Source organism: Uloborus diversus, chromosome 3, assembly GCF_026930045.1.
Source record: "Uloborus diversus isolate 005 chromosome 3, Udiv.v.3.1, whole genome shotgun sequence".
Classification (NCBI taxonomy): domain Eukaryota; kingdom Metazoa; phylum Arthropoda; class Arachnida; order Araneae; family Uloboridae; genus Uloborus; species Uloborus diversus.
In genome coordinates, this window is record NC_072733.1 from 92,871,515 (window position 1) to 92,893,081 (window position 21,567).

The 21,567-nt window shown below is 34.6% G+C and overlaps 1 protein-coding gene across 1 annotated transcript in view; it reads right to left on the minus strand.

Moving 5' to 3' along the window:
* Positions 1-21,567, minus strand: part of LOC129218017 (WD repeat-containing protein 20-like) — a 71,286-nt gene that overhangs the window by 27,050 nt on the left and 22,669 nt on the right. Inside the window, exon 2 of the mRNA XM_054852195.1 lies at positions 3,572-3,754. Coding sequence (XP_054708170.1) covers positions 3,572-3,754 — 183 coding nt within the window. The remainder of the gene's footprint in view (positions 1-3,571; positions 3,755-21,567) is intronic.

A 21,567-nucleotide genomic window follows, 5' to 3' on the forward strand; every position in this document is an offset into this window, starting at 1 on the left:
TTTCAGAAGTATAACAAATGAAAAACTATCAGGCATGTTCTCCAAAGCGCATCTTAATTTTTCTACTGCAGATTAAAGTTCATCAACAAGCCTTTAGCGAAAAAAGAAATGTAAATTTTCAATCCTTGCCTGCAATTTTATTAGTTTGTTAAGAAGTGAATCTTTTACATCGCCTCTGACATAGAAATGGTATTCCATATGTGCCTCCTTTTATCCATATCTTATGTATATATAAATCTATAGCTTCTTTACAACTTATGCTTTCACAAAAAATGACTAAATTAAACTGAAATTGCCATTTAAAAATAAAGCTTAGTCTTCGGGACGAAATTGATTGCAGATTTGAAATAATCTGCAACCTTTGTTCCCCCACCCCGAATCCTTTATTTCTGTTTTGAATAACTTCTCTTTTAATTTTTCCTGTGTACTCGACTAGCTTTCTGGAGCTGAGAAATTAATCCTAAGTTCGTTTAAGTCTTTGGAACAAAAAAGGAACCCTCAATATTTATAGATTATTTTCCATAATCCTGCTGATTTAAAAATCCAAATTGTCAATGCCAACTACTACTTCGGAATTTGGAAAAGTGGCCATTGTGTCTTTGTGCAGAAAAGTAAAAGAAAATGTAACAACGTTAAATCATTCACACACACACACAAATTTAGAGAACTACACACATCCGTTTTGAGGTTCAAAGAGCCTTTTTTTTTATCGAAAAAAAAAAGATTGTGTTCACTTTTCTGCATTAAAACTGGGTGTTCCTTGAAACCTCGAAACACGTCTCTGCAATTCTCGGCAAATTTGTGTAACTCAACATTGTTTTATTATTTAAAATAATATTCTTCAACCCTGTATAGGCGTTTTCCTTTTATACACTCTAATAATAACGGTAAAGATCAAAATCTCCAGTTTTGGATGAAAAAAAGATTGCCCTTTTTAAAAAATTCCATTCAAATAAAAAACACTTAGAAACTTCATGGAAACAATTAGCTATTACTGCATTCCGGAGCTTAAAGAAGATATTAATTTTGAATTTTTCAAAAAACAATTAGATTTTAAGCTCAACTTATTTATGAAAAAAGTTAAAAATAATAAACGAAAATGCATCGAGGTTTGTGCAAATAGAAAAGTTATGGTTCTCAATTTTGCGTGACTGTGAGAGTACAATTAACCCCGAAACTCAATTTATTAAAAGTTATTTTACTTACCCTTAGCATAATTAATGTAGCCTACTTTATAGGTATACTTTGGGAGTGAGTAAATTTACTTCCTATAAAAAATTAATTTTAGGCAGGGGTTCTAAACCTGGAAGGAGTGTGCGAAATAATTCCGTATTTCGAGGAAGATGTGTATGTTTCAAATTTAAAATGAAAAAGTAAAACTTCATCCAACAGTTCATCGGTGTCAATTTGTAATATATGTGTATCTGTACATACGTGAGAGCATTATTTTTTTTCCTCCATAAACTTTTCAAACGATCCAAAAAAAAAAGACTTTTGCCGTAGCAAGGATTTGCAATGTACCCTTTCACACAACAAGTATTCGTTACATTCAAACAAAATTCGGGTTTTTTTAAATTTTTTTCACAATAATTTTCTTGAGGTTCGGGCTCATTATGTAAAAAACGAAAGCTATTTAAAACTAACAAGCAATAAATCTCAAATTCAAAGAAAAAAAAATCCCGGTGTATTTGTAATTGCAGCTAGTAAATAATTGAAAACTAATATTTTCATTTCATTTTTTATTTCTAACTCACGAAAACTGTTTTTAAAAATATATTCAATTGTTTGGAAATAACGACGGAAGCATAAATGAAAACAGAACAGACGGAAATGCTTTGACCACAATGCGGAGAACTCATTTAAGAGTCATAATGATCAGATGTTTTTCCTTGGGCGATGCAAAGTGGGGAGAAACGAGTTCTGGGGGTTTGCCAGTCCACAGGAAGCCCACCAAGGTTAACCTTGAAAACTCAAGTCTTCGCCAAGACAGAAGTTGAGTTACGGCTCTTCGATTTTCCTTCCATAATCAAATTCTTACAAATTAAATATATTTAACACATAACAACTTCAACTATATGTCTCAAAGCACATCTCGTACCTTTCCCTTCAGTGCAAATTTACATTGGAACAGACTATATATATTATGCACTTTTAACATTTTTATAACAAATTAAATGAATCTATGGTTAAAATTTATAAAATACTGACTTTGTATCCAACTTTTTACGGTTAATGTACCTAAATTATTATAATATTTTAAAATTATTCTAATAAATTTATTGGTATTTATAAAAGGTAAATCAAATAATTTCAATAATGTTAATATCAGATATTTAATAAATCTTCCCCACCACAAGCAATTTAAGTGGGAAAAACTGTCGAAACATTGGAAGTAAGAAAATGGAATACTTAAAAGCAGCTATTATAAAGAAAACGATCCTTTTATTATTTATTTAAGCATAAGTCCATACATGATGCTACACTTGGCATCACACTAACACCGTACTCTTCCCCCCGTCACAATATTTTTCATAAACTTTCATTAAAAAAATGCAATTTCTTCTTGTTACCCCAGCCTCTGCCTTGCCATAAACTCACTTTCAATAGCTCTTTCATAGACATCATTTGTAATTCCTTGTGTAAAAACTTTCACTTAGGAAAAACTTTTCATTTCCATTCACATGGCAGTAATTTTTAAAACAGCTGCAGTTTCACTGTGTGTATATATTACCATTTGTGACCTTTGTGAACACTTAAAAACGAAACAAATATCACTCCTTTTTATTTTTATTAAAATCAAAATTTGACATATTGCGATTAATGAAGAATTTATTCTTTCTTAATCGCAATATGTTCAGTCTTTTAGTTCCATCCTAGTTAATTTAAGCTACTTGCCCCACTAAACACCATTTACCAAATTAAGTCTTAAAGCTTACCCGTTCCAAAGATATATTTCAAGAAAATTTTAAGGAAATTAAATTTATTTTAATTATATTTTTACAATGACAGACACATAAATTTGGGAAATTGAAGACGCTCATACTCAAAGTGTGGTGTTTTATAACTGTTTTACCTATTTAAATAAATAATTATCTTGATGCTAGTGTTTTAAATAATTATCAAAATACAAAGGAAAAAAAACTTAGATAAGTGATGATAGTTAGTAGAATGATTTTAACACAAAATACCCAGCAGCTCCGCAAAATTTTGAAATGCTCCTCAAAATTGCTACAGATGCTCCTCAAATTATTTCTACAAGGATAGCAATCCTGAATTATTGAAATAACTGTTCAATCAAACAAAAGCATGAACTAAGATTGGAAGTTTTCCAGAGCAATTAAAAACTTCTGATCAGTTTTATAAAAAAACCTTATCAAAATAATTAAGAACTTTTGTTCAAAATTAAGCACTTTAAAGGACCTTTTGTAAGAGGTCACTGAATAAAGCATATTCAAGGACCCGTGGGGTTAGATTTTGTTAAAGATAATATAAAAAGTTGAATATGCTTACACATTCAACATCATACATCATTTAAAATAAAATATGAAATTTATGAAAGAAAACAGTTTACCTCTTCATTGTATAGTTTGCTAAGTTCCTTCTTAATAGGATCTATTAACTGAATTTGACCCGCAGAAAATCCTACTAGAAGGGACACCCCTTCATTTGTAACAGTACATTGATTAAAATCATGGCATGTAGGGTATGTTCCTTTATATACACGTTTATCAACAGGTTTTGTCAAATCGGCTGCCTATAAAACAGAAAAAATCCATTACAATCAAAGAAATAAAACCATACAGAGAGCAAACAAATTGATACTGTATCACAAATATATTGAAAGAGCTCTTTTTTTTAAAAACATTTACTTATGTAAGCAGAGGAGAGCTTTCCCTCCTCCACTAGAACTTGGAGCTTTAGTTGTAGTATAATCCAAAAAAGCATGAGAAGAATTTGTTTTTGAATATATATATACAGTAAAATCCCTCTAATGCGGACACTAACGGGACAAATTTTTTGTCTGAAATAGAGGAGTTTCCGCAGGACAGGGGTTTAATAACGTTATTTGCCTTAGAATCGGGGAATTAAAAATTGTCTGCATAAGAGGGGTGTCCGTTAGGTGGGGTTTAACTGTATGTATGTGTATATATATACAGTCAAACCCCTATATAATGCTTGTAATGATCCCTAAATGCTACAGAACTGGCTATAGCGATCCAAAAATATCTAAAATTTCATATTTTTCTTCATCTGGTAAAAAAATGTGAGAAAGGTATATCTTTTGTAAACAAACCCCTGATCTAAAAATGGATTTACTTCAAGCAAATTTTACTTAACATTTTTTCACTTCGAAAATGTGCACGGAAGCTTCATTGGTTTTATGAGCTTCGGTATTTTTTGAACAATCCAAAAACCTTTGACAAGAACATCTTGAATGTGGACTGATCTTCTGATATTGATGAAGAAACAGAAGATATTAGTCCTGGACCTTCAATTTCTGCTGCAGTCAATGTTTTGAACATTTTTCCCCCCCTACAACTGAAACTATAGATTAAAGTGTCGCAGATTTATGTGCATTTTCTTGACTAAAGAATTGGCGACATGCAAAACCCAAAAGCTTGCAACCCGAAAATAGCATCTTCTTCCATGCTATGGAAAAATTAACAAAAAAAGTAAATCTTTAGTTAACTTATTATTGAGTACTATAGTATAATAAATACATTTCACTTTATTACACGAATTACTAATGGTACATCGTGTAATTAAGATGTTTATTTAAAAAAAAATGACAAATTCATTTTTTAAATTTTTTTTAGAAAAATCGGATGTAGTGAACCTTTTGCTATAGAGATCTCTAAAGTCGGTCAGTTGAGGGTTCGTTAAAGCAAGGTTTGACTGTATATTAACTTGATTACATTAAAAAGCTTGACTAAGGTCAGTTCATTACCTCTTAGTCAGGTTACCATAAGTCACATTATTACTACTTTGCAGGAGAACGTAAAAATTTGTCTGATGCACACAAAGGTTGGGCAGGGAGGGGCGCCATAACAGGAGGTCATCATGACCATTCAAAAATGTCCTTTACCAGTAAATTTTGCGACGATTCCGTAAATTTGAAGACCATTGCAACATTCAGACTTTTTCTTTTACTGATGCCTACTGTTCTTTTTTTTTAATTAGATGTTATGTACTGTATGATATGAGTGTATGCTTATATTTCTTTTTCATTTTGTAAAATATGAATTTCAGTTGGCAAATTCAGAATTTCCCCCCTTCCAAAAAACTTAGTTTGGGAAGCCCATGAGGGTTGCATATGCTTTTTGTAAGGAATTCTATTTTATGATTATGTTCACATGGCTCAATTATACATAATAGAACAAGAACAATACAACAAAATGCGTAATTCAAGCTCTTTTTACCACACGTAGATAAGTGCCTAAGAACATTTGGACACGGGAAATAACCATTTTGACGATTCCCCGAGTTAATTACGAGTTTTCTTGTGATGTCTGTATGTACGTACGTCACAAAGAGATGAAAACGGTCGGGGGAAAAACGGAAAATTTCCAAAAAAAATTATTTTTTCCCGAAGGGGTTTTTTTCCGCTCCGGAAAAAAATCGAACAAAATTTTTTTTTCAACTTTTCAAGAAGTTTTAAATTTCAGGAAAAAGTGATTAGAAATTTCTCATACTTAAATTCTGATGCAATTTCCTCCCCCTTCCTTGTATGTTAAAATACTGTCTAACTTTGATAATGCGAGCTGTTGTATGACAATATAATTTGCATGTAGATCAAAAAACATTTAATACTTTTTGCAAAAAAAAAAAGTTAAACCTTAATGAAGAATTTATTATTTTCCTTCTTCATAAAACTTCATAACTTTAATCACAGAACTATGTTTTTGCTGACTGTGCGAACCAAATGTACAGGATGCGGCAAAAAAACCCGGCAAGCAGCTTTCCTTGTAACTTAATTAAAAAACTTATTTGTAAAATAATTTGTAACTTATTTGGAAAATAAATAAACAAACAAAAAAAAATAATAATATTAGAACACTTTTAGCAATCAATAAATTAATTGGTTTCAAACTAGCCGTCTTTTGAAGTAATACAGAGGTGCAACGGCTTATTGAAATTTTCATTCAAGGGCCGCAAGTCCTTTAATCAATCATATTCCCTATAAAAGCAATTGGTTTAGAGAATCCAAATTTACGTGTAGTTGTGTAGTTTAGGGTAGACCGTTGACTCTAAAACAGGTCATACAGTGTAATAAATGGAATCGAGGTCTAGCGAGTAGAGCGTAAACTCTAAAGATGATATCATGTCCAAAAAAAAAAGAGCCTTGCACCACTCTTGTCCTTTTGACCTTATGAACTGGTGTGGAGTCAAATTGAAATGTCCAGTCTACATTGCTATACTGAAGTGCTCTTAGGTCCACTGAAGTACAACAGCTTCTAAAATGTCCTTCTGGTGCACTTTTTGATTCATTTTATGCCCACATCCACACACACAAAAAAAAAAAAAAAAAAAAAAAAAAAAAAAAAAAAAAAAAAAAAAGATTTTTTGCCATTTGCAGGGTCGATCCTAGCAGGTGTGCAGCGTCCCAAGCATCACTGAAATGTTACGTCACCGTTACATCATGTTGCAGTTAGTTCAAACGTCGTTACCGTTTCCCATGAAACGTGATAACACGTTGCTTTATCGATTCGTTACAAAAAGCGTAATTTTGAAACGTTACATCACGTTGCAAATTTCTTAAGTTTGTTACGTTGACAAACAGTTGCAAAAGAAACGTTATCTATCATCACTTTTCGTTGCACCCTGCCTCATCTTCGGCAACCTCTGAATCCTTGTGGCTATTTTCAGTAAACAACTTCTGGCTTGCTATGCCGTCATTGTTCTGCAGTTGCGCAACCGCAATCTCTCATCACTTTTAGCGGTAAGTACTTTGCATTATTGTTAGTGTATTATTGTTGATATACTTATTTAATTAAAAAAAGTGTTATTACATATTTTTACGAAGTTAATGAACCATCATTGGTCGGAGTTTGAGTATTTTTCCCACTGTACTTTTATTTATTATATTGTTTGAAAGAATAATGATAGATGTTTTTATTTGAGTATTTATTCATTGATTTCTTAAAAAGATACTGAAGCTGGGGGATATGTTCCATTAATAAGCTATAAAAGCGATAAATGATACCATTTTTTACTCATTAATCGGCTTTTTGCAGAACGATTTTGACAAAATAATTCTAGCAATTTTTTGAAAAATTTTTTGTCATGTAACTGAAATCAACTTTAGTAATAATATTGCAATTTTTTGTTAAAGCACTGATGTAAGAGGATTTTTTCAAAACTTTCATGGCTTTGGAAAAATATTTCTGGAGTTCTTTAGTAATAGTAAGAATTATTTTTCCAAGGATTTATTTATGAAAGAAGTTTTTATTTAATTTGTAGTAATATCGTTATCATAATATCGCTAACTTTTTGAAGATTGAGGGTACAAGGAGAAGGGGAAGACCAGCAACAAGGTGGCTGGATAGTGTTGAGAAGGACCTTAAAATTTTGGGAGTGAACAGGTGGAGAAACCTGGCAATGTGTCGTACCGCCTGGAGGAAGCAGACGGAGAAAGCCTTGGCCTGCACCAGGCTGTTGTGCTGATGAAGAAGAATATCGTTATAGAGTAATATTGTAGTAATATTTTCACTATTAATAGAACTCCACTTGATGTAAATTCGGCTCTGCTATGTTATGCTCTGTTTATTTTTAAATATCAGGAATGCTCTTACAAAATATTATAAATGAAGCAACAGTGTGAGAATACTCGAACGCCTTTAAACGCCATGAGATAGTTTATAAATTGAAAAAAAAATATATATGTAAAGATTTTATAAAAGATATTAACAGTAATTACATTAACAAAAAAGCAGAACAGCAGAATACTTACTGTATCAAAAATTAAGGGTTCAATGAACCCACCTCCCTTCTCACCAAGAAAAAAAACTTTATTCAAGCTTTGAAAAAAAAAACTTCATACAACGTTTAAAAGCAACGTGATAAATAAAGGTTGATGTAACGTTTCAAAAATCGTTGATGTACTGCTACTGAAACTGTTGATGTAACGTTACTAAAACCATTGCTTTTGTGTTTTGCAACGAGACATTTTTTTGCTCTATCAACAATGCCAGTAATGTGATGTCAACGCTTCAGAGCAAAGTGATGTAACGTGACTTATGTTACTTGGGGTGTGCACCGCACACAGGCGGCAAAGGTAAGGGCGGCCGTAGGTCGCATATATTTCTATTAATCAAGCAAAATTTCTCAAGAATTTCTCACAACAAAACTTTAAATTAGTCGAACAGACTTATTAAGCTGAATTTTAAATCTTATTAAAGAATCAAAATAAGAGCTTAAAGCTCAAAACTCGCGGTCGCCAGTCGCCAAATGTGACCAATTTTCAAATTTTGGCGACCATTATTTTCACTTCAGTCGCCAATGTGGCTATCATTCGCCAATGCAACCTTCCCTGACCTATAATCTTGACATATGACCTTTCCCTAAATTCTTTTATCCACTAAAAGTTCGGCTAACGGATCGCTGGGGATGAAGGGGGGGGGGGGGAGTATTGTCCTCTTTCTGATGTCTTTACGTCCAGCATTAAGAATTATTTTACTACGAAATGCAAGTAATTTAATGTATTGTAAATATTATTATATTTATATGCAATTGTGCTATGTGTTCTTGTTCTGAATAGAAACAAAAATCGCAATCACGACGGCAAATTCGCTACAAAACTTGCTACTTCCAAAACTCGGCTTTTTTACACGCGATCGTAAAAATAGACAAATTTCATACACCAATTTAGTAAGTTATGCTTTTTTGATCTTAAATTCATTTTTTCAACTTTATTTCTACTTAACATATGGCTATTTCTTCGTTTTGCGGTATTTTTAAACTACGCGTTTTCAAAATGGCGTCGCGTTGTTAGAGTGTTCATTTTTACCAGTTAGGACGAAAATGTCCTTTCCAGAATAAATGTTTTGTACATTTGGTTTACATATGAACAAAAAAAAAAATGGCACCTTTGAGTCAAAATGCATCGAGACAAGGTTAAAACGATATCGCTAATTTTTTTTTTGCAAGATTTTTGATTTTTTGCTTGAATCATATTGTTTGTTTTTCCTTTTTTTTTCTTTTAAAAATATAAAACCTACTGGAGGAGAGGACATATTCGTTTATTTTACTTTATTTCTCCTAAAAAAATGTTATTTTTAAGTTTCGCGGTAAATTTTCAAAAGGGCGTCACGCGTTTTCAAAATGGCGCCACGTTGTAGACTCCATTTTCTCCAGTTAGAAGAGGAAAATGTCTGTTCCAAAATAAATAAAGAGAAGTACAATCGTATTTATAAAACACATATTTATAAAAAAAAATGGCACCCTTGCGTCTAGAGAAGGTGGAAAGAATACCGCTGAAACCCCTTTTTTTCTTCTGCTGGATCTTTTCTTTCTTTTTTTTTTTTTTCGTTTTGTTTTATATTGTTTGCCTTTCTTTTATTTATTCATTTTTTGACACTCAGGCTTCGATTTTTATAAAATTTTGTATGCTTTTGAAAAAGCAAAAAAAAAAATATTTTTGTAGAATCGCAAATGGTTTAGGTTTTACATTCTGTTCAAGTTTTTGGTATTTTGTTGTTTTCTTTTTTAAGGAACTAACTCGTCTTTTGGTTGAAAGCTGTGATGTTCTAGAAGTTTTAAAAGCTGAATAATAATAATAATAATCTTTATTTATTTATTTTTTTGTCCTGATGTGTTTTGCTTAGAGATAAATTAATGCAGATTATGGTTTGCAAAAGATGTGTTAAATAATATCTGGGCAGGGGTGCCCGTTCCACCCAAGTTCAATTCCTCCCCCCCCGTCCAAAAATTTTCCTCAACCCTCTTTTCCTTTTTTATTTTTTAGCTCGCTTCTTATTTTATTTATTTTTTTAATATTTTTTATTTACTTATTTATTTTAATTATTATTTTATAAGAAAAGTTCTTTGCTATGCCAATGACATATACACACATACACTAAATAAATAAATGGAATAAAATAAATTAAATAATTTAAATTAAAATAAAGTTTGGCTATCATTTTTTGAGATTTGGCTACCATTTTGTGAGGATCTGGTAGCCATTGGCTACCAATTCAAAATTTGAGTTTTGAGGTATATAAGAGCTGTAAGTATGAGCTGGTTAACTGGTAAATCAGCTTCCAGCGTGGACTTGCAACCAGTCTCAAACGTTTCTGGCATCCTTGGAGTCACACAATTCCCTGAGCTTTTTGGAACTCGTAAAACTTCTGTTTGAGCTGGTTTTGCCTTTAGTTTCCCTTATCGGTCACAAATTCCCCCCATCTTACGAACACCTTCTCTAGTGGAAACCCAAGAATTTCATTGAACTCGCTTTTGGATGACCTGACGATTAACTGAAACATTCACTGTTCGTTTTTGTACACTTTCCGGACATCGACTATCATTTCCAAGCCACTTGAAGCAGCATACTGCATCAAATACTGTTTGATGAGGCACAACAAGTAAACGAACTATCTTTCTACTTGGTTAAACAACTTTAAAATAGCAGGTCTTTTGCTTTAAAATGTAAGAAAACCGAAAAACAATACATAAACTAGGAGATATATTGTAAATTATTTTCTAATAAAGTGAGAAAGAAAAATAATTAAGACACTCATTAAAAAGAAATTACTTTACTTCCATTCGATGATACAATCTTTGTCTGAGTTTTTTTTTTTCCACACCCTGTATACTGCTGTGCTAAGCAGAAAAAGTGGAATCTGCTGTTGAGCTCAAGCTGAGATATTTTGTTTTGAAGTTTGGTTCTTCCAAACATTTGATTCAGATGTCTTTTTTTTTTCAGAATTTTTTAACAAAATAGTACCTGATCAAATGACCCTAAAACCTTTTATTCATTAAGTAAAATAGAAATAGAGAAACAACTTTGTTATAACTCAGTTTTGTTCAAAAGTGCAGGTATGACTACTTTTACCATTGTGCTTAGCACGGCCTTTTGAAAAAACTCCAGTTTAAATTCAGCTTTAGAAATCATTACGTAGTTTTGGTTTGGGGTTTCTGTTGGAAAGAAAAAGAAAAACCAATTTAGTTTTGATTTGATTGGAAAAAATCAAAACTCAATAGCTTTCATTCTCAGACAGCAAGAAAGGGAAATCATACTTATATTTCTTTCAAACAATATCAATAATGTTTGAGAGCCGAAAATTACAATTATAATTTCAAGTTTCAAAGGCAGTCTAAAAAAGAAATTGTACATGCTATGATTGAACCACCTTACCCAATATTATTGGTTGAACGACGACTTGACTTATTTCTATTGTTTGACTAAGAAAGCTCTCAGTTATACAACAAAAAGGTTTTTCTTCTAATTAAACTTACCTTATGTGTACTTCTGTCAAGCAGAATGCAGCGAGATGTGTGGATTGTACATATTTTTTAAATTCTTAACCCTTTACATTTTCCCACAAACATAGAGCAATTAAGAAATCCTATTTGTATTCATAAAAAAATCAATTTTTCCCGAAAAAAAACGATAAAAAAACGTTTTTTTCCACCACTTCAAAATTTTTGGAAATTTTACATCTCTAATGTCGCATAAGTCAAAAACGGAATGTCCTAGAAAGTTGAAATTTGGTACGTAGACTCCTAGTGGGGTCTAGTTGTGCACCTCCCCTTTTGGTTGCATTCGAGTGTATCTAAAGGAGTCTTTTGCCCCATTTTGGGGGAAATCATAATTAATTTCGATGTAAACTCAAGTGGTATTATAATTTGGCGGACACTTGGCGATATTTCCAGTCTTTTGGTCGGCAAGTTTTGTCGCCAACTTGGCGACCTTTTTTTTTCTTCTTTTTCAAATCTCGTTTTAATTTGGTCACTGTTGGTGATATTTAGAGAGTAAACTATTGAATCACATTATAACTGCCAATAATGAGAAAATGACATTAAATTGGAGTAAAAGGAAGTCATGTGTTTTACTACACATCAGCTCGTTTTTTTTTTTTTTTTTTTTTTACAGAAATGTGATGAAAGCACCTAATCATAAAAGGAAAATTTTAAAAACCAGAAGTTCAGTTATAACTAAATGAGTTTACTTTCCTATGAACCAACACAGGGACGTTGGCAAAAAATACCTGAAAGTTTAAAATAACTATTAAAAATTGAGCTCTTTGAAATAAAAGGCTAATGGACTTTAAGCACCTCTGGTTGCAATCCTTTTAAGATAAAAATGATTCCCATACCATTCTGGATAACTTTCAAGCACTTGGAAAGAAAAAAATATCTTGGAGAAAATAAGATTGTTCTTTAGGAAGCATTACGTTTATATCGGGTCCTGCCCACACATCATGCTTCTCCTACGTGCTAGCACGTCAACAAGACTCTTGGCTAAAAACTTTGATGCTTACTTTGCATGGCACCAGCTACTTACCCAGATAATCAGTGGCGGATACAGCCGGCGGGCAACCGGGCATTTGCCGGTGGGCCGGTCATGCTTCGGGCCGCTCAACTAACAGCAAAGTCTTTCGGGCCTGTCTACTAACAGCAAAATGTAAATTTTGCACGCATGTGTTTAGAATAACGTAAATTCGCAAAACACAGCCTCAACTCTTCTTCACCCATGGGCTAAAGCTTGCGGGTGGAGGGAGGCAGGGATGTCACTAAGAGGGGGGGGGGAGGATTTCTGAAACGGGCCTGCCCAGGGCCTGATTACCAATTAGGCTGAACCTTGATTTAGGCCTGGGCCCCACATTTTTTAAGGAATTATGCATAGCAGTGCAACGATATGAAAAATACATGTATTTTTAAAAAAATAAAAACTTATTACTTATTAATTGGAAAAAAACTTTAAAAAAGAAATTTTAATCATTCTGCCATTAACGAATTTACATGGTCATGATTGTGAGGGGGCCCAAAGAGGATTCATAAATGCACATAAGTGATTTATATATAGTGTTATTAGACAAAGAGGCCTCCAAAAATGCATTTGTGCTTTAAAAATGTAAATCAAAAACTGCATAGTCTTCAGGGGGCCTCTAAATTAATGTGGGCCTAGGAACTCACTTTTAGTTAGTCGGTCCCTGGGGCTGCCAATATATTTTTTGTGGTGTAATAAAAAATAAATGAATAAATTAAAAAAATAAAGATACAGGGAAACCTTAGTGGTCGTAAAAAGTCTTAAAATACTTTTGGTCTCTTTGACACTTTTATTTCTAAACTAGAAAATTTAGCCGTGAAAATTTTTGAGCATAAGTTTTATTTGAAGTAATATCCCAGCTGTAAAAATGAACCTTAAGATTTGCATTTTACTTACTATAGTTTTATACCAATATGAACTTCGTCACGTACACAAAATTAATTAATGTGTAGTGTGTTTACTTCCGAGAGTTCCGGGGGAGTGGGGCTGCTGCATCCCTGCATGTACTTAAGCAAGAACTGTTTTATTCCTTACTAGCGGTACTCGCACGGCTTTGCCCGTAATAGAAAAATTAAAAGGTCTTTTGGTTCGCATGTATATTTACAAATAATATATGTTGAATTTTCTCGCCAATTGGCTTGCACCCATGTTACAGTTCCACGTTATGATAATTTCGTATCTCGCCAATTGGCTTGTGCCCATGTTACGGTTCCACGTTATGATAATTTTGTAATTTACTCGTCCATCTTATGATAATTTTGTTCTTAAAATCGGAATAGAAAAAGAACCACATCGAATTTTCAAAAAATCGCTTTGTGCCAAATTTCATGAATACCGGCCGAACGGTCTAGGCGCTATGCGTGTCATAGACAACCAGACATCCTCCGGACATCCAGACAGAGAGACTTTCAGCTTTGTTATTAGTGAAGAAGATGACAATTCACAATTGCTATAAAATGCAACTTACAACAAGGGCTGACGTGAGGTCATGTCAGCTTAGTTGGAGAACAGGGGCCCGGCTCAGAATTGAACTCGTGCAGAGGGTAAAATATCCTAATGGTGAAAGGTGTAGAAGGGGGCCTGTGGAAAAATTGACCTATGTCATTTTATTCCCGGATCGGCTTTTGCTCTCGGCAATCCTGTTTATAACAATTGGAATAAAAGTGACAAAATATTTTTTTCCGTAAAATTATTTTTAAAAATGCAATCTTACAATATCATTGAGGAGCATGAAAGACTCTACATTATAAAGATTATCAAATCAAAGGGCGCCGAAATGTGAGTTTCAAACATTTTTTGACGAAACAAAAGTATTCTGTATGCTGTACAAACTCAGTTTCGGGCCCCTCAATTTAAAAAGAAAATAAGTTGATAAAAACCAATGTCGAAAGAATTCCGGTGGTCCCCAGAACCCCCCTCCTCCTAATATAATCGAAGATTGTGTAAAACTTAAATTTCTGGGCTTCAATTTTGAATAACTTCATAAGAGAACAGCCGAATCCACTCCCGCCATAACATGGAATTCCAGTTTCGAAAATTTGCTGGAGGAAAGTACTCGAACCTCTCCCATTTTTTTAACATTCCCACAGATGGTCTAAAACTGTGTTTTTAAATTAACAGCATCAAAAATTTCTGGTTAAGTGCCCCGTCCCCTCCTCTCTCTCGGCATCATCAACAAAGAAAGTTTTAAATCTCGTTTTTAGTGCTTCAATTTGGAAAATTTTCCGGGGTGAGCCTCCTGAAAACTCCTTTTCCTAACATCACTGAAGGTCAGCAAAAATTTCGCTTTTGGAATTTAACTTTTGAGTAACTACCGGTGCCCTAGTCTTTACAAAAAAAAAAGACTTTTAAGACTTCAATTTGAACATTTTCTGGTGGATGGCCTCGGAATCTATCTCGACTTAAAATCACCAAAGATGCGTTTTCAGTGCTAATATTTTTTAAAAAAATTTCAGAGGAGAGTCCCCAGAACCGCTCTTCATAGCATATACTCGAAGATACTGTTTTTGGATTTCCACTTCCGAAAAATTGCATCAGGAGAAACACTGAACCTACACTTCCCTAACATCACCAAATATTGTCTAAAATCGAGTTTTTAAGACTACAATTTCGAAAATTTTCCATGGGAGAGGCTCCCCCCCGGACCCCCTTATTTCAGACTCAATGTTAATCTTTCCATTAAGTTTATATTGCTAATACTTTAATGACTCCCAGAAGCCAGAAAGCTAAGTCCACTCTCTCTCTCTTTGTTTTGATACATGCGTTTGAAAAAAAAATTAAGTGGCTGCCAAACTCGTATCCGACCCGACCCACCAGGTTTTTGACCTCGAATCGAGTTTGGGGAGTCCAGTAATGTATGTTTGTGTCGAGGGACCCATCATGTTCTAAAGACGGCCCTAGTCTTTCATCCATGAACATCCGCTAGATCAGTCTCATATAACAGGGCAATTAAGTTACTTGTTATAACTGCAGAAAAGGATATACTAGCCAAGCAGTAATCATTACGGAAATATTTAATCAAGTTCCGGGCATTATAAAAATACTTAAATGGAGAATTACAATCACAATTTTCCCCCAAAATAAGGTTTAGCTAATGCTGTATCAATTTGTTCACCATTAAAGTGCAGATGTGTTCCTATCTGTTAAATTTTGTTTAAATAAAACATATTTAGTTGTTAATAATAATTTCCTCATATTTAAGTGTTATCCCAATCGTTAGGTAAAATTTAATATCTAGAGGAGCTATGGGGCCGCTACATCTCCTAATGCCAGGGCCGATTTTTTCAACCAATCCGACACTGCAGATAATATCCAGCAGTAGAAAAAGTCAAAGGAGATTGGCCGGTGACCCTATTGTTTGGGGGGGGGGGGGGAGCATTTCTGCAAAAAGGATTTGCAGCAGCTGTTATACTAAAATAAAGTAATTTTATTTTCAACTTCTTGGAGCCATATAACTTTTTTTTAAAAAATGAGCATTTAACTTGCACACAAAGAACCATACCAGAAGATTGGACATTTCCAGCATTTCTCACTTTAACGTGATAAGCCCTTTTAACTAGGAATGCACAACCTGCTGCTTAACAGAGCATTCAGTTTTTTTTTTCTTTTGAAAAATGAAAAAAAAAAAAAAAGATTTTTTTGTGATAAAAAAATTTTTAAAGGAAAGAAAAAAGAAAAGAAGCTCTTCCACCTAAGATCTTATATACAGGCCAAATAAATGAGCTCCAAAATTTCAGGACTTTGAAAGAAAAAAGAGTAGATCTGAAAATCTCAATTTTCAGTTACCAGCTAGTGAACAGTAGGGGAGTTTGGGGCACCATGGGACACCGACCCACCTTGGGACTACCAATTATTTCAGCTTCAATTTTGTAAACAGAAATTAGTTTTCTTAGGACATCACAGATGACAGCAGGATCTACACTTCAGATGTACTTTGAAATTTCTCACATTAACAGATAAGCACTAATCTTTCTCTGTTTAAAGAGATACAGAATGACATTAATTAGTGGTTTCACTATTGAAATTTTGAAGTAGGAGATGAAATAATTTAAATCAGAGCATGTGGGAATTAAAACATGTCCTGGAGGTCTAGTCTCTGCCCATACGTAAATAGCATACGTTAATCATGACGTCATCGCTCGGATGCTTCGTAACAAACCCTAGCAACTTACTCACTTACCGTACGTACGGTAATTGTCGTAGTCTCTGCCCAAAAATACCGGAAGTCCGTTAATATTCACTGGGATATACGAACGTACGGTAAGCATTAAACCACGCCTTTTTTCCTGTCCCTGTAAGCCAATGGAAAATTAGGATCGCTGGCATGAGAACGCTCAGGAGATGAGGCTAGCCTCAGTTGTTTTGTTTTGATTCTCCTTTGGACGTCTGCTCCCAATCACAGAAACATGGAAAAAATGTTTCTTATTGTTACTTACACCACTCGGGTACCAAAATCAGAAAAAAGGGGACACAAAAGAAGAACCTTTTGACCTAAGAACCATAATGATAATAAAAAAGAGCATTTTTGTTGGAGTTTTTACTACTTTTTTGGAGCATTAAGTAACAAGTTCCTAAAAATTAAAATAGGAACTAGCAAAGAAAACAAAGCAATGGAAGGTTCTAATTAAATTCATTTCTAATATTTCTTCATTGATCTGTCAACATGATAATGAAATTACAAAATATTCCTAATGTAGCGAAATATTCTTTGAAACATTATTTTGAATACTTATGTACATTATTAAAATAGCTTTAACACTATAATATTTTTAAGAATTTGGCTCAAAATATTTTTGTGCCAGATCTCAAATGAAAAACAGGCACTTCTGGCCCCATGGACATATCCACCGGGGGGGGGGGGGGGGGGGGGGCAAGGGGGCATTTGTCAATGAGTTTGAAGGGGTATACATCTTCAGAGTCGATGTAAAAAAAATTATTGGTGTTGAGTGACTACTGCTATCATTTTAAAATTACATTGCTTCTAAAATCTTGGGGGGAGGGGGGAGGGCTAACAGACCAGTCCCCAAATTGTCCAAATTATGGCCCTGCCCAGGAGGACCCTGAACTTAAATCTTTGGGAGGGAAAAAAGTCAAATATTTGCCAAATGGAATGCTACAAATATTGTCGCTGAATGAGGATAATTTTGCCTAATAGAACTCCCAATTTTGCTGAATCGGCAGAAAAATTTGTCGAATATGGAAAATTTTGGGAGGGTCACAACGACTTCGCATTGGGGCCTCTCTTGGGCCTCGCCCTCCCCTTCTATGTTGAGATGGTGACACTCTTGTCTGGCCCTGATCAAGGATTGGGCCAGCCAGGCTCTGATCTATATAATTTTGGGTCCCCCCTGGCAAAAAATTAGCAGAGCCCCTAACTGCCTACTGGAGTTCTACACCACTGAAAGCCAGGAGCCTTCTTTAGTATGGGGAGCCGCCTCGCGCTGCGGGCAAGTAGATCTGGAGCTGGGGCTAACTGAGCCCAGGCCCAATTAGTTTAGAAACTCTTCTCTCTGTAAATATCCAATGAATGAGATTTAATTTGTATTTATTAGGCTTTACATATGCAATTATGAAAAGAAAAATAATTGCTAAAATGTTTTTTTCGTGAATTTCTTTCTATTAGTAGTTTGAAAATTAAAACATCATTCAGAACAATTTGCATAACAGATTATCTGATAGTCGATAATATTATTTTCTGTGACTGCCTGTCACTAACCGCATCTCCTCTGGACTGGAAATGTCTGCCAAGTCAATACTGGTACTGTTGAATACATCACACTCTAGGATTCCCCGCACCTACCATTTTTTTCTAAACTGTTGGATGGAGACCTGAAGACAGCTGTTTTTTGATCCAGGCCAGAATACGAGCAATCTCTGGTCCAGCACTCCCAGAGGTACTAATTCTTTGAAGGACTTTGACTGCGACATATTTAACCTGCCCCAGTCACCATTAACAAACGCGGAAGATCTTTGACCGGCTGGCATCCGACTTGGGACCCTTCGGGTAAGCAGGGGGTCCTCCCCCAAGAGCAAAAGCACCCCCCAAATACCTCTCAATTCCCCCCCCCCCTTAGAAATTCTATTGGCGCAGTCTATGCCATGACCCTTTCCAGGTGGGCACCCTGAGTTAAGAGTCTGATACCTTACCAGTACGGCCAACACAGCCCGCTGTCGGATACGGGTTGTTAATCTCCGTATTTTATTGCACCCCTGTCTCAACCCTCTAAACCTTGAGGAGTCGGATATCCAGTACTGATTATGCCTTGAGGATATCCAAGTATGTCATGTTACCCTAAAAGCATAAAATCTTTGAGGCAGATGGCAAACGGTTTGGCGTGCAAAGCGAGCAGGGGGGTGGGGCCCCCTAGTCTAAACTATTTATTTCTATTTCTATATTTGTCTTCTCCGGATTGGCCGTGTCCTACCTGTACCATTGGATACAGGGCAACTAGGGAAAGTCACAGGGCCGGATTTAGGGGAGGGCAGGCGGGGCTACTGCCCCTGAGCCTCCACAACAAAGGGGCCCCCCACAATAAAATTTTTACGAAATATCCTAACTTTCACGAGTCCAAAATATCGGATATATATCAAAGTATCGGATATTTTCGAAAATATGATGATCTTTTCAAACCCTGATTAGGGGCCTCCACCCCTTCCTTGCCCGGAGCCTCCACACTTCCAAATCTGGTCCTGGGAAGCCATTTCCACTCTTTAACACCCCTCTAAACCTTTAGGGGCCTCCATTCCAGAGAATATCCAGGGATGTCTCGACACTCCTAAAATCATTAATAGTCACCTGCTGCAAGTGGCTTTGAGTCCCCACAGGTGGCAACCGGGGGTTTGCGAGCCAAACGAGCAGGGGGCAGAGGCCTCTAAAATTCCATTACAACTATACTGCAGTTTGTACAGAATATGTTTTAATATTCCTTTTTATAATAAAATGACAGCTTAAGTAAAGAAATTTGTTTGAAATCAGTCGAAGGAATACAAATAAAGTGCATATTGAAGAAAACAATGATGAACATTGATGTAAATGTGCATTTATTGGTTCAGCAACTATGTAAAATTTTGTGATGTGTATTATGGGAATGATGATATGTAGTGAAGAACATGAATTCCAGATCCATCAATTCGGTGGTAAGGGGACCCTCTGGATTTTAGAAACAATCAAATTTGGCATTATTGTGTACGCATTTTATTGTTTTCTCCCTATATAATCCATTGAGCACAAATCTTTAGCCCCCCCCCCCCCAACGGAAAATTGTGAAATGAGACCCTACTGTAGATTGAGGGAGTCCTACGGAAGTATACATGTGTACCTGAGCTTACAGCTATTATGTGCAAAGTCTATGATAGCTGCTGAGTGCTGAATTTGCTGCTTTGAGTGTTCAACAAGAAGAAGCAGAAATATTGGAATGCATCAAAAGACAAATATTTCAGGAGTCTTATACAATGTGTTGAATAGTTTAGATGCAAAGTTTGTCAAACTTTTTTTTCTGACCAAAATATTCAGATTAACCTCACAGCAATGAAACATTGCTTTCCGTCAGCAATATTACCAGCTCATTTGCTCCTTATGGGATTACTAACTAATTTACCTCATCATTTGGCAAACACAACATCATTTTTAATTCCTAGCATTCATTTATATTTATTCATGGGAGTGAACTAAAAGGTCTTGCAGATGCCCTAGAAACATTGTTGTTTATTTTATTTGCACAAATTAATATTATTCGACACGCAAATGGATCATATCAAATCAATAAGTAAATAAATAAATAAAATTCTCAACCTGACCGTCTCAGATTTTCATGAAAGTTTTAGAAGCCCTACTCTCTGACATCTTAAACGTAACAGTAAAACCCCTCCTAACGGCCACCCCTCTGATGTGGACAATATTTTATTCTCCAATTTCAAGGAAAATAACATTATTAAATCTCTATCCTGCGGACACCCCTCTTTTGCCAACAAAAAAATTGTCCCGTTAGTGTCTGTATTAGAGGGGTTACTGTATATAATTTTTAAAAAACTTTCATACTTGATTAGTAATTAATTTCTGAAAGTTGTTATAAAGCACAGCACTTCTTTTTAACTTGCTGGCAGTGCTTAAAATTTTATAATTCAAGCTTTATGAGAGCTAGAGCTGTATTATAGCTCACTTTGAAGAGAAAGACACACACTTCAGTTGAATGTGTAATTTAAATACTTTTCGGAAAAAAATTCTCTTTCCCAAAATTTTCAAATTAAAAAAAAAGAGAATAGTGTCATTTTTTAAAAAAAGAAGCATGATTTTTTACTGTATTTTAGTGAATAGGGCCAAAAATTTTCAGAGTGGGACTTTAAAAAGTACACTATTTTAAAATTATTGGAATAAAAAAATGTTTAACTTACAAATCAGAGATGAAAGATCATGAAATTATCTTTAAAATGCGCTATTGTACAGCTCTGTAGCTCAAATAAAAAAAAAACTTAAGTTATAACTAGTGATGTGCAGGATCGTTAAAAGTTCAGATCTGCGGATAGGGATCACTAGTGTCTAGATCCGTGAGAACTTCTTGTGGGTCAGTACACGCAAGAAACTGAAAGCAGGTAAACTTTGAATTGTGGAGCAGCAAAGAAATTGTTATTACTCGAAAGCATAAAGGTGTAATATTGTACTCAAAATTTTCTTTTATGTAAACAAGATTATAACTCCTACTTGGAAATTCCTAACAAATATTAAACGCAGAAAATTTTATTCTTTCAACTAGTGCCAATATTTAAACGCACATATATAAGATCTCACTGTTAAAACTACGAAAAACACTAAGTTGGTTTTTAATTAATATCTTCATTAATTCATAGGTGTCCACCAAGGGAAGGTCAGTCTACGGTACCCTTTAGGGTAGGTACCTTTAGTAAAATTTTAGGAGGGCTGTTTTCAGAGGTTTTTTTCTCTGTTGTATTTGGGGAAGAGGTGGACACCCTTGGCTAATTAGTGTTACAAAGACGAGACCAAGCTAAGAATACTTTCGATCAAGTCACCTTTTGAGCGTAAAAAAGAATGAACAAAATTGTTTCATCTGTTTGGGAGCTACGAT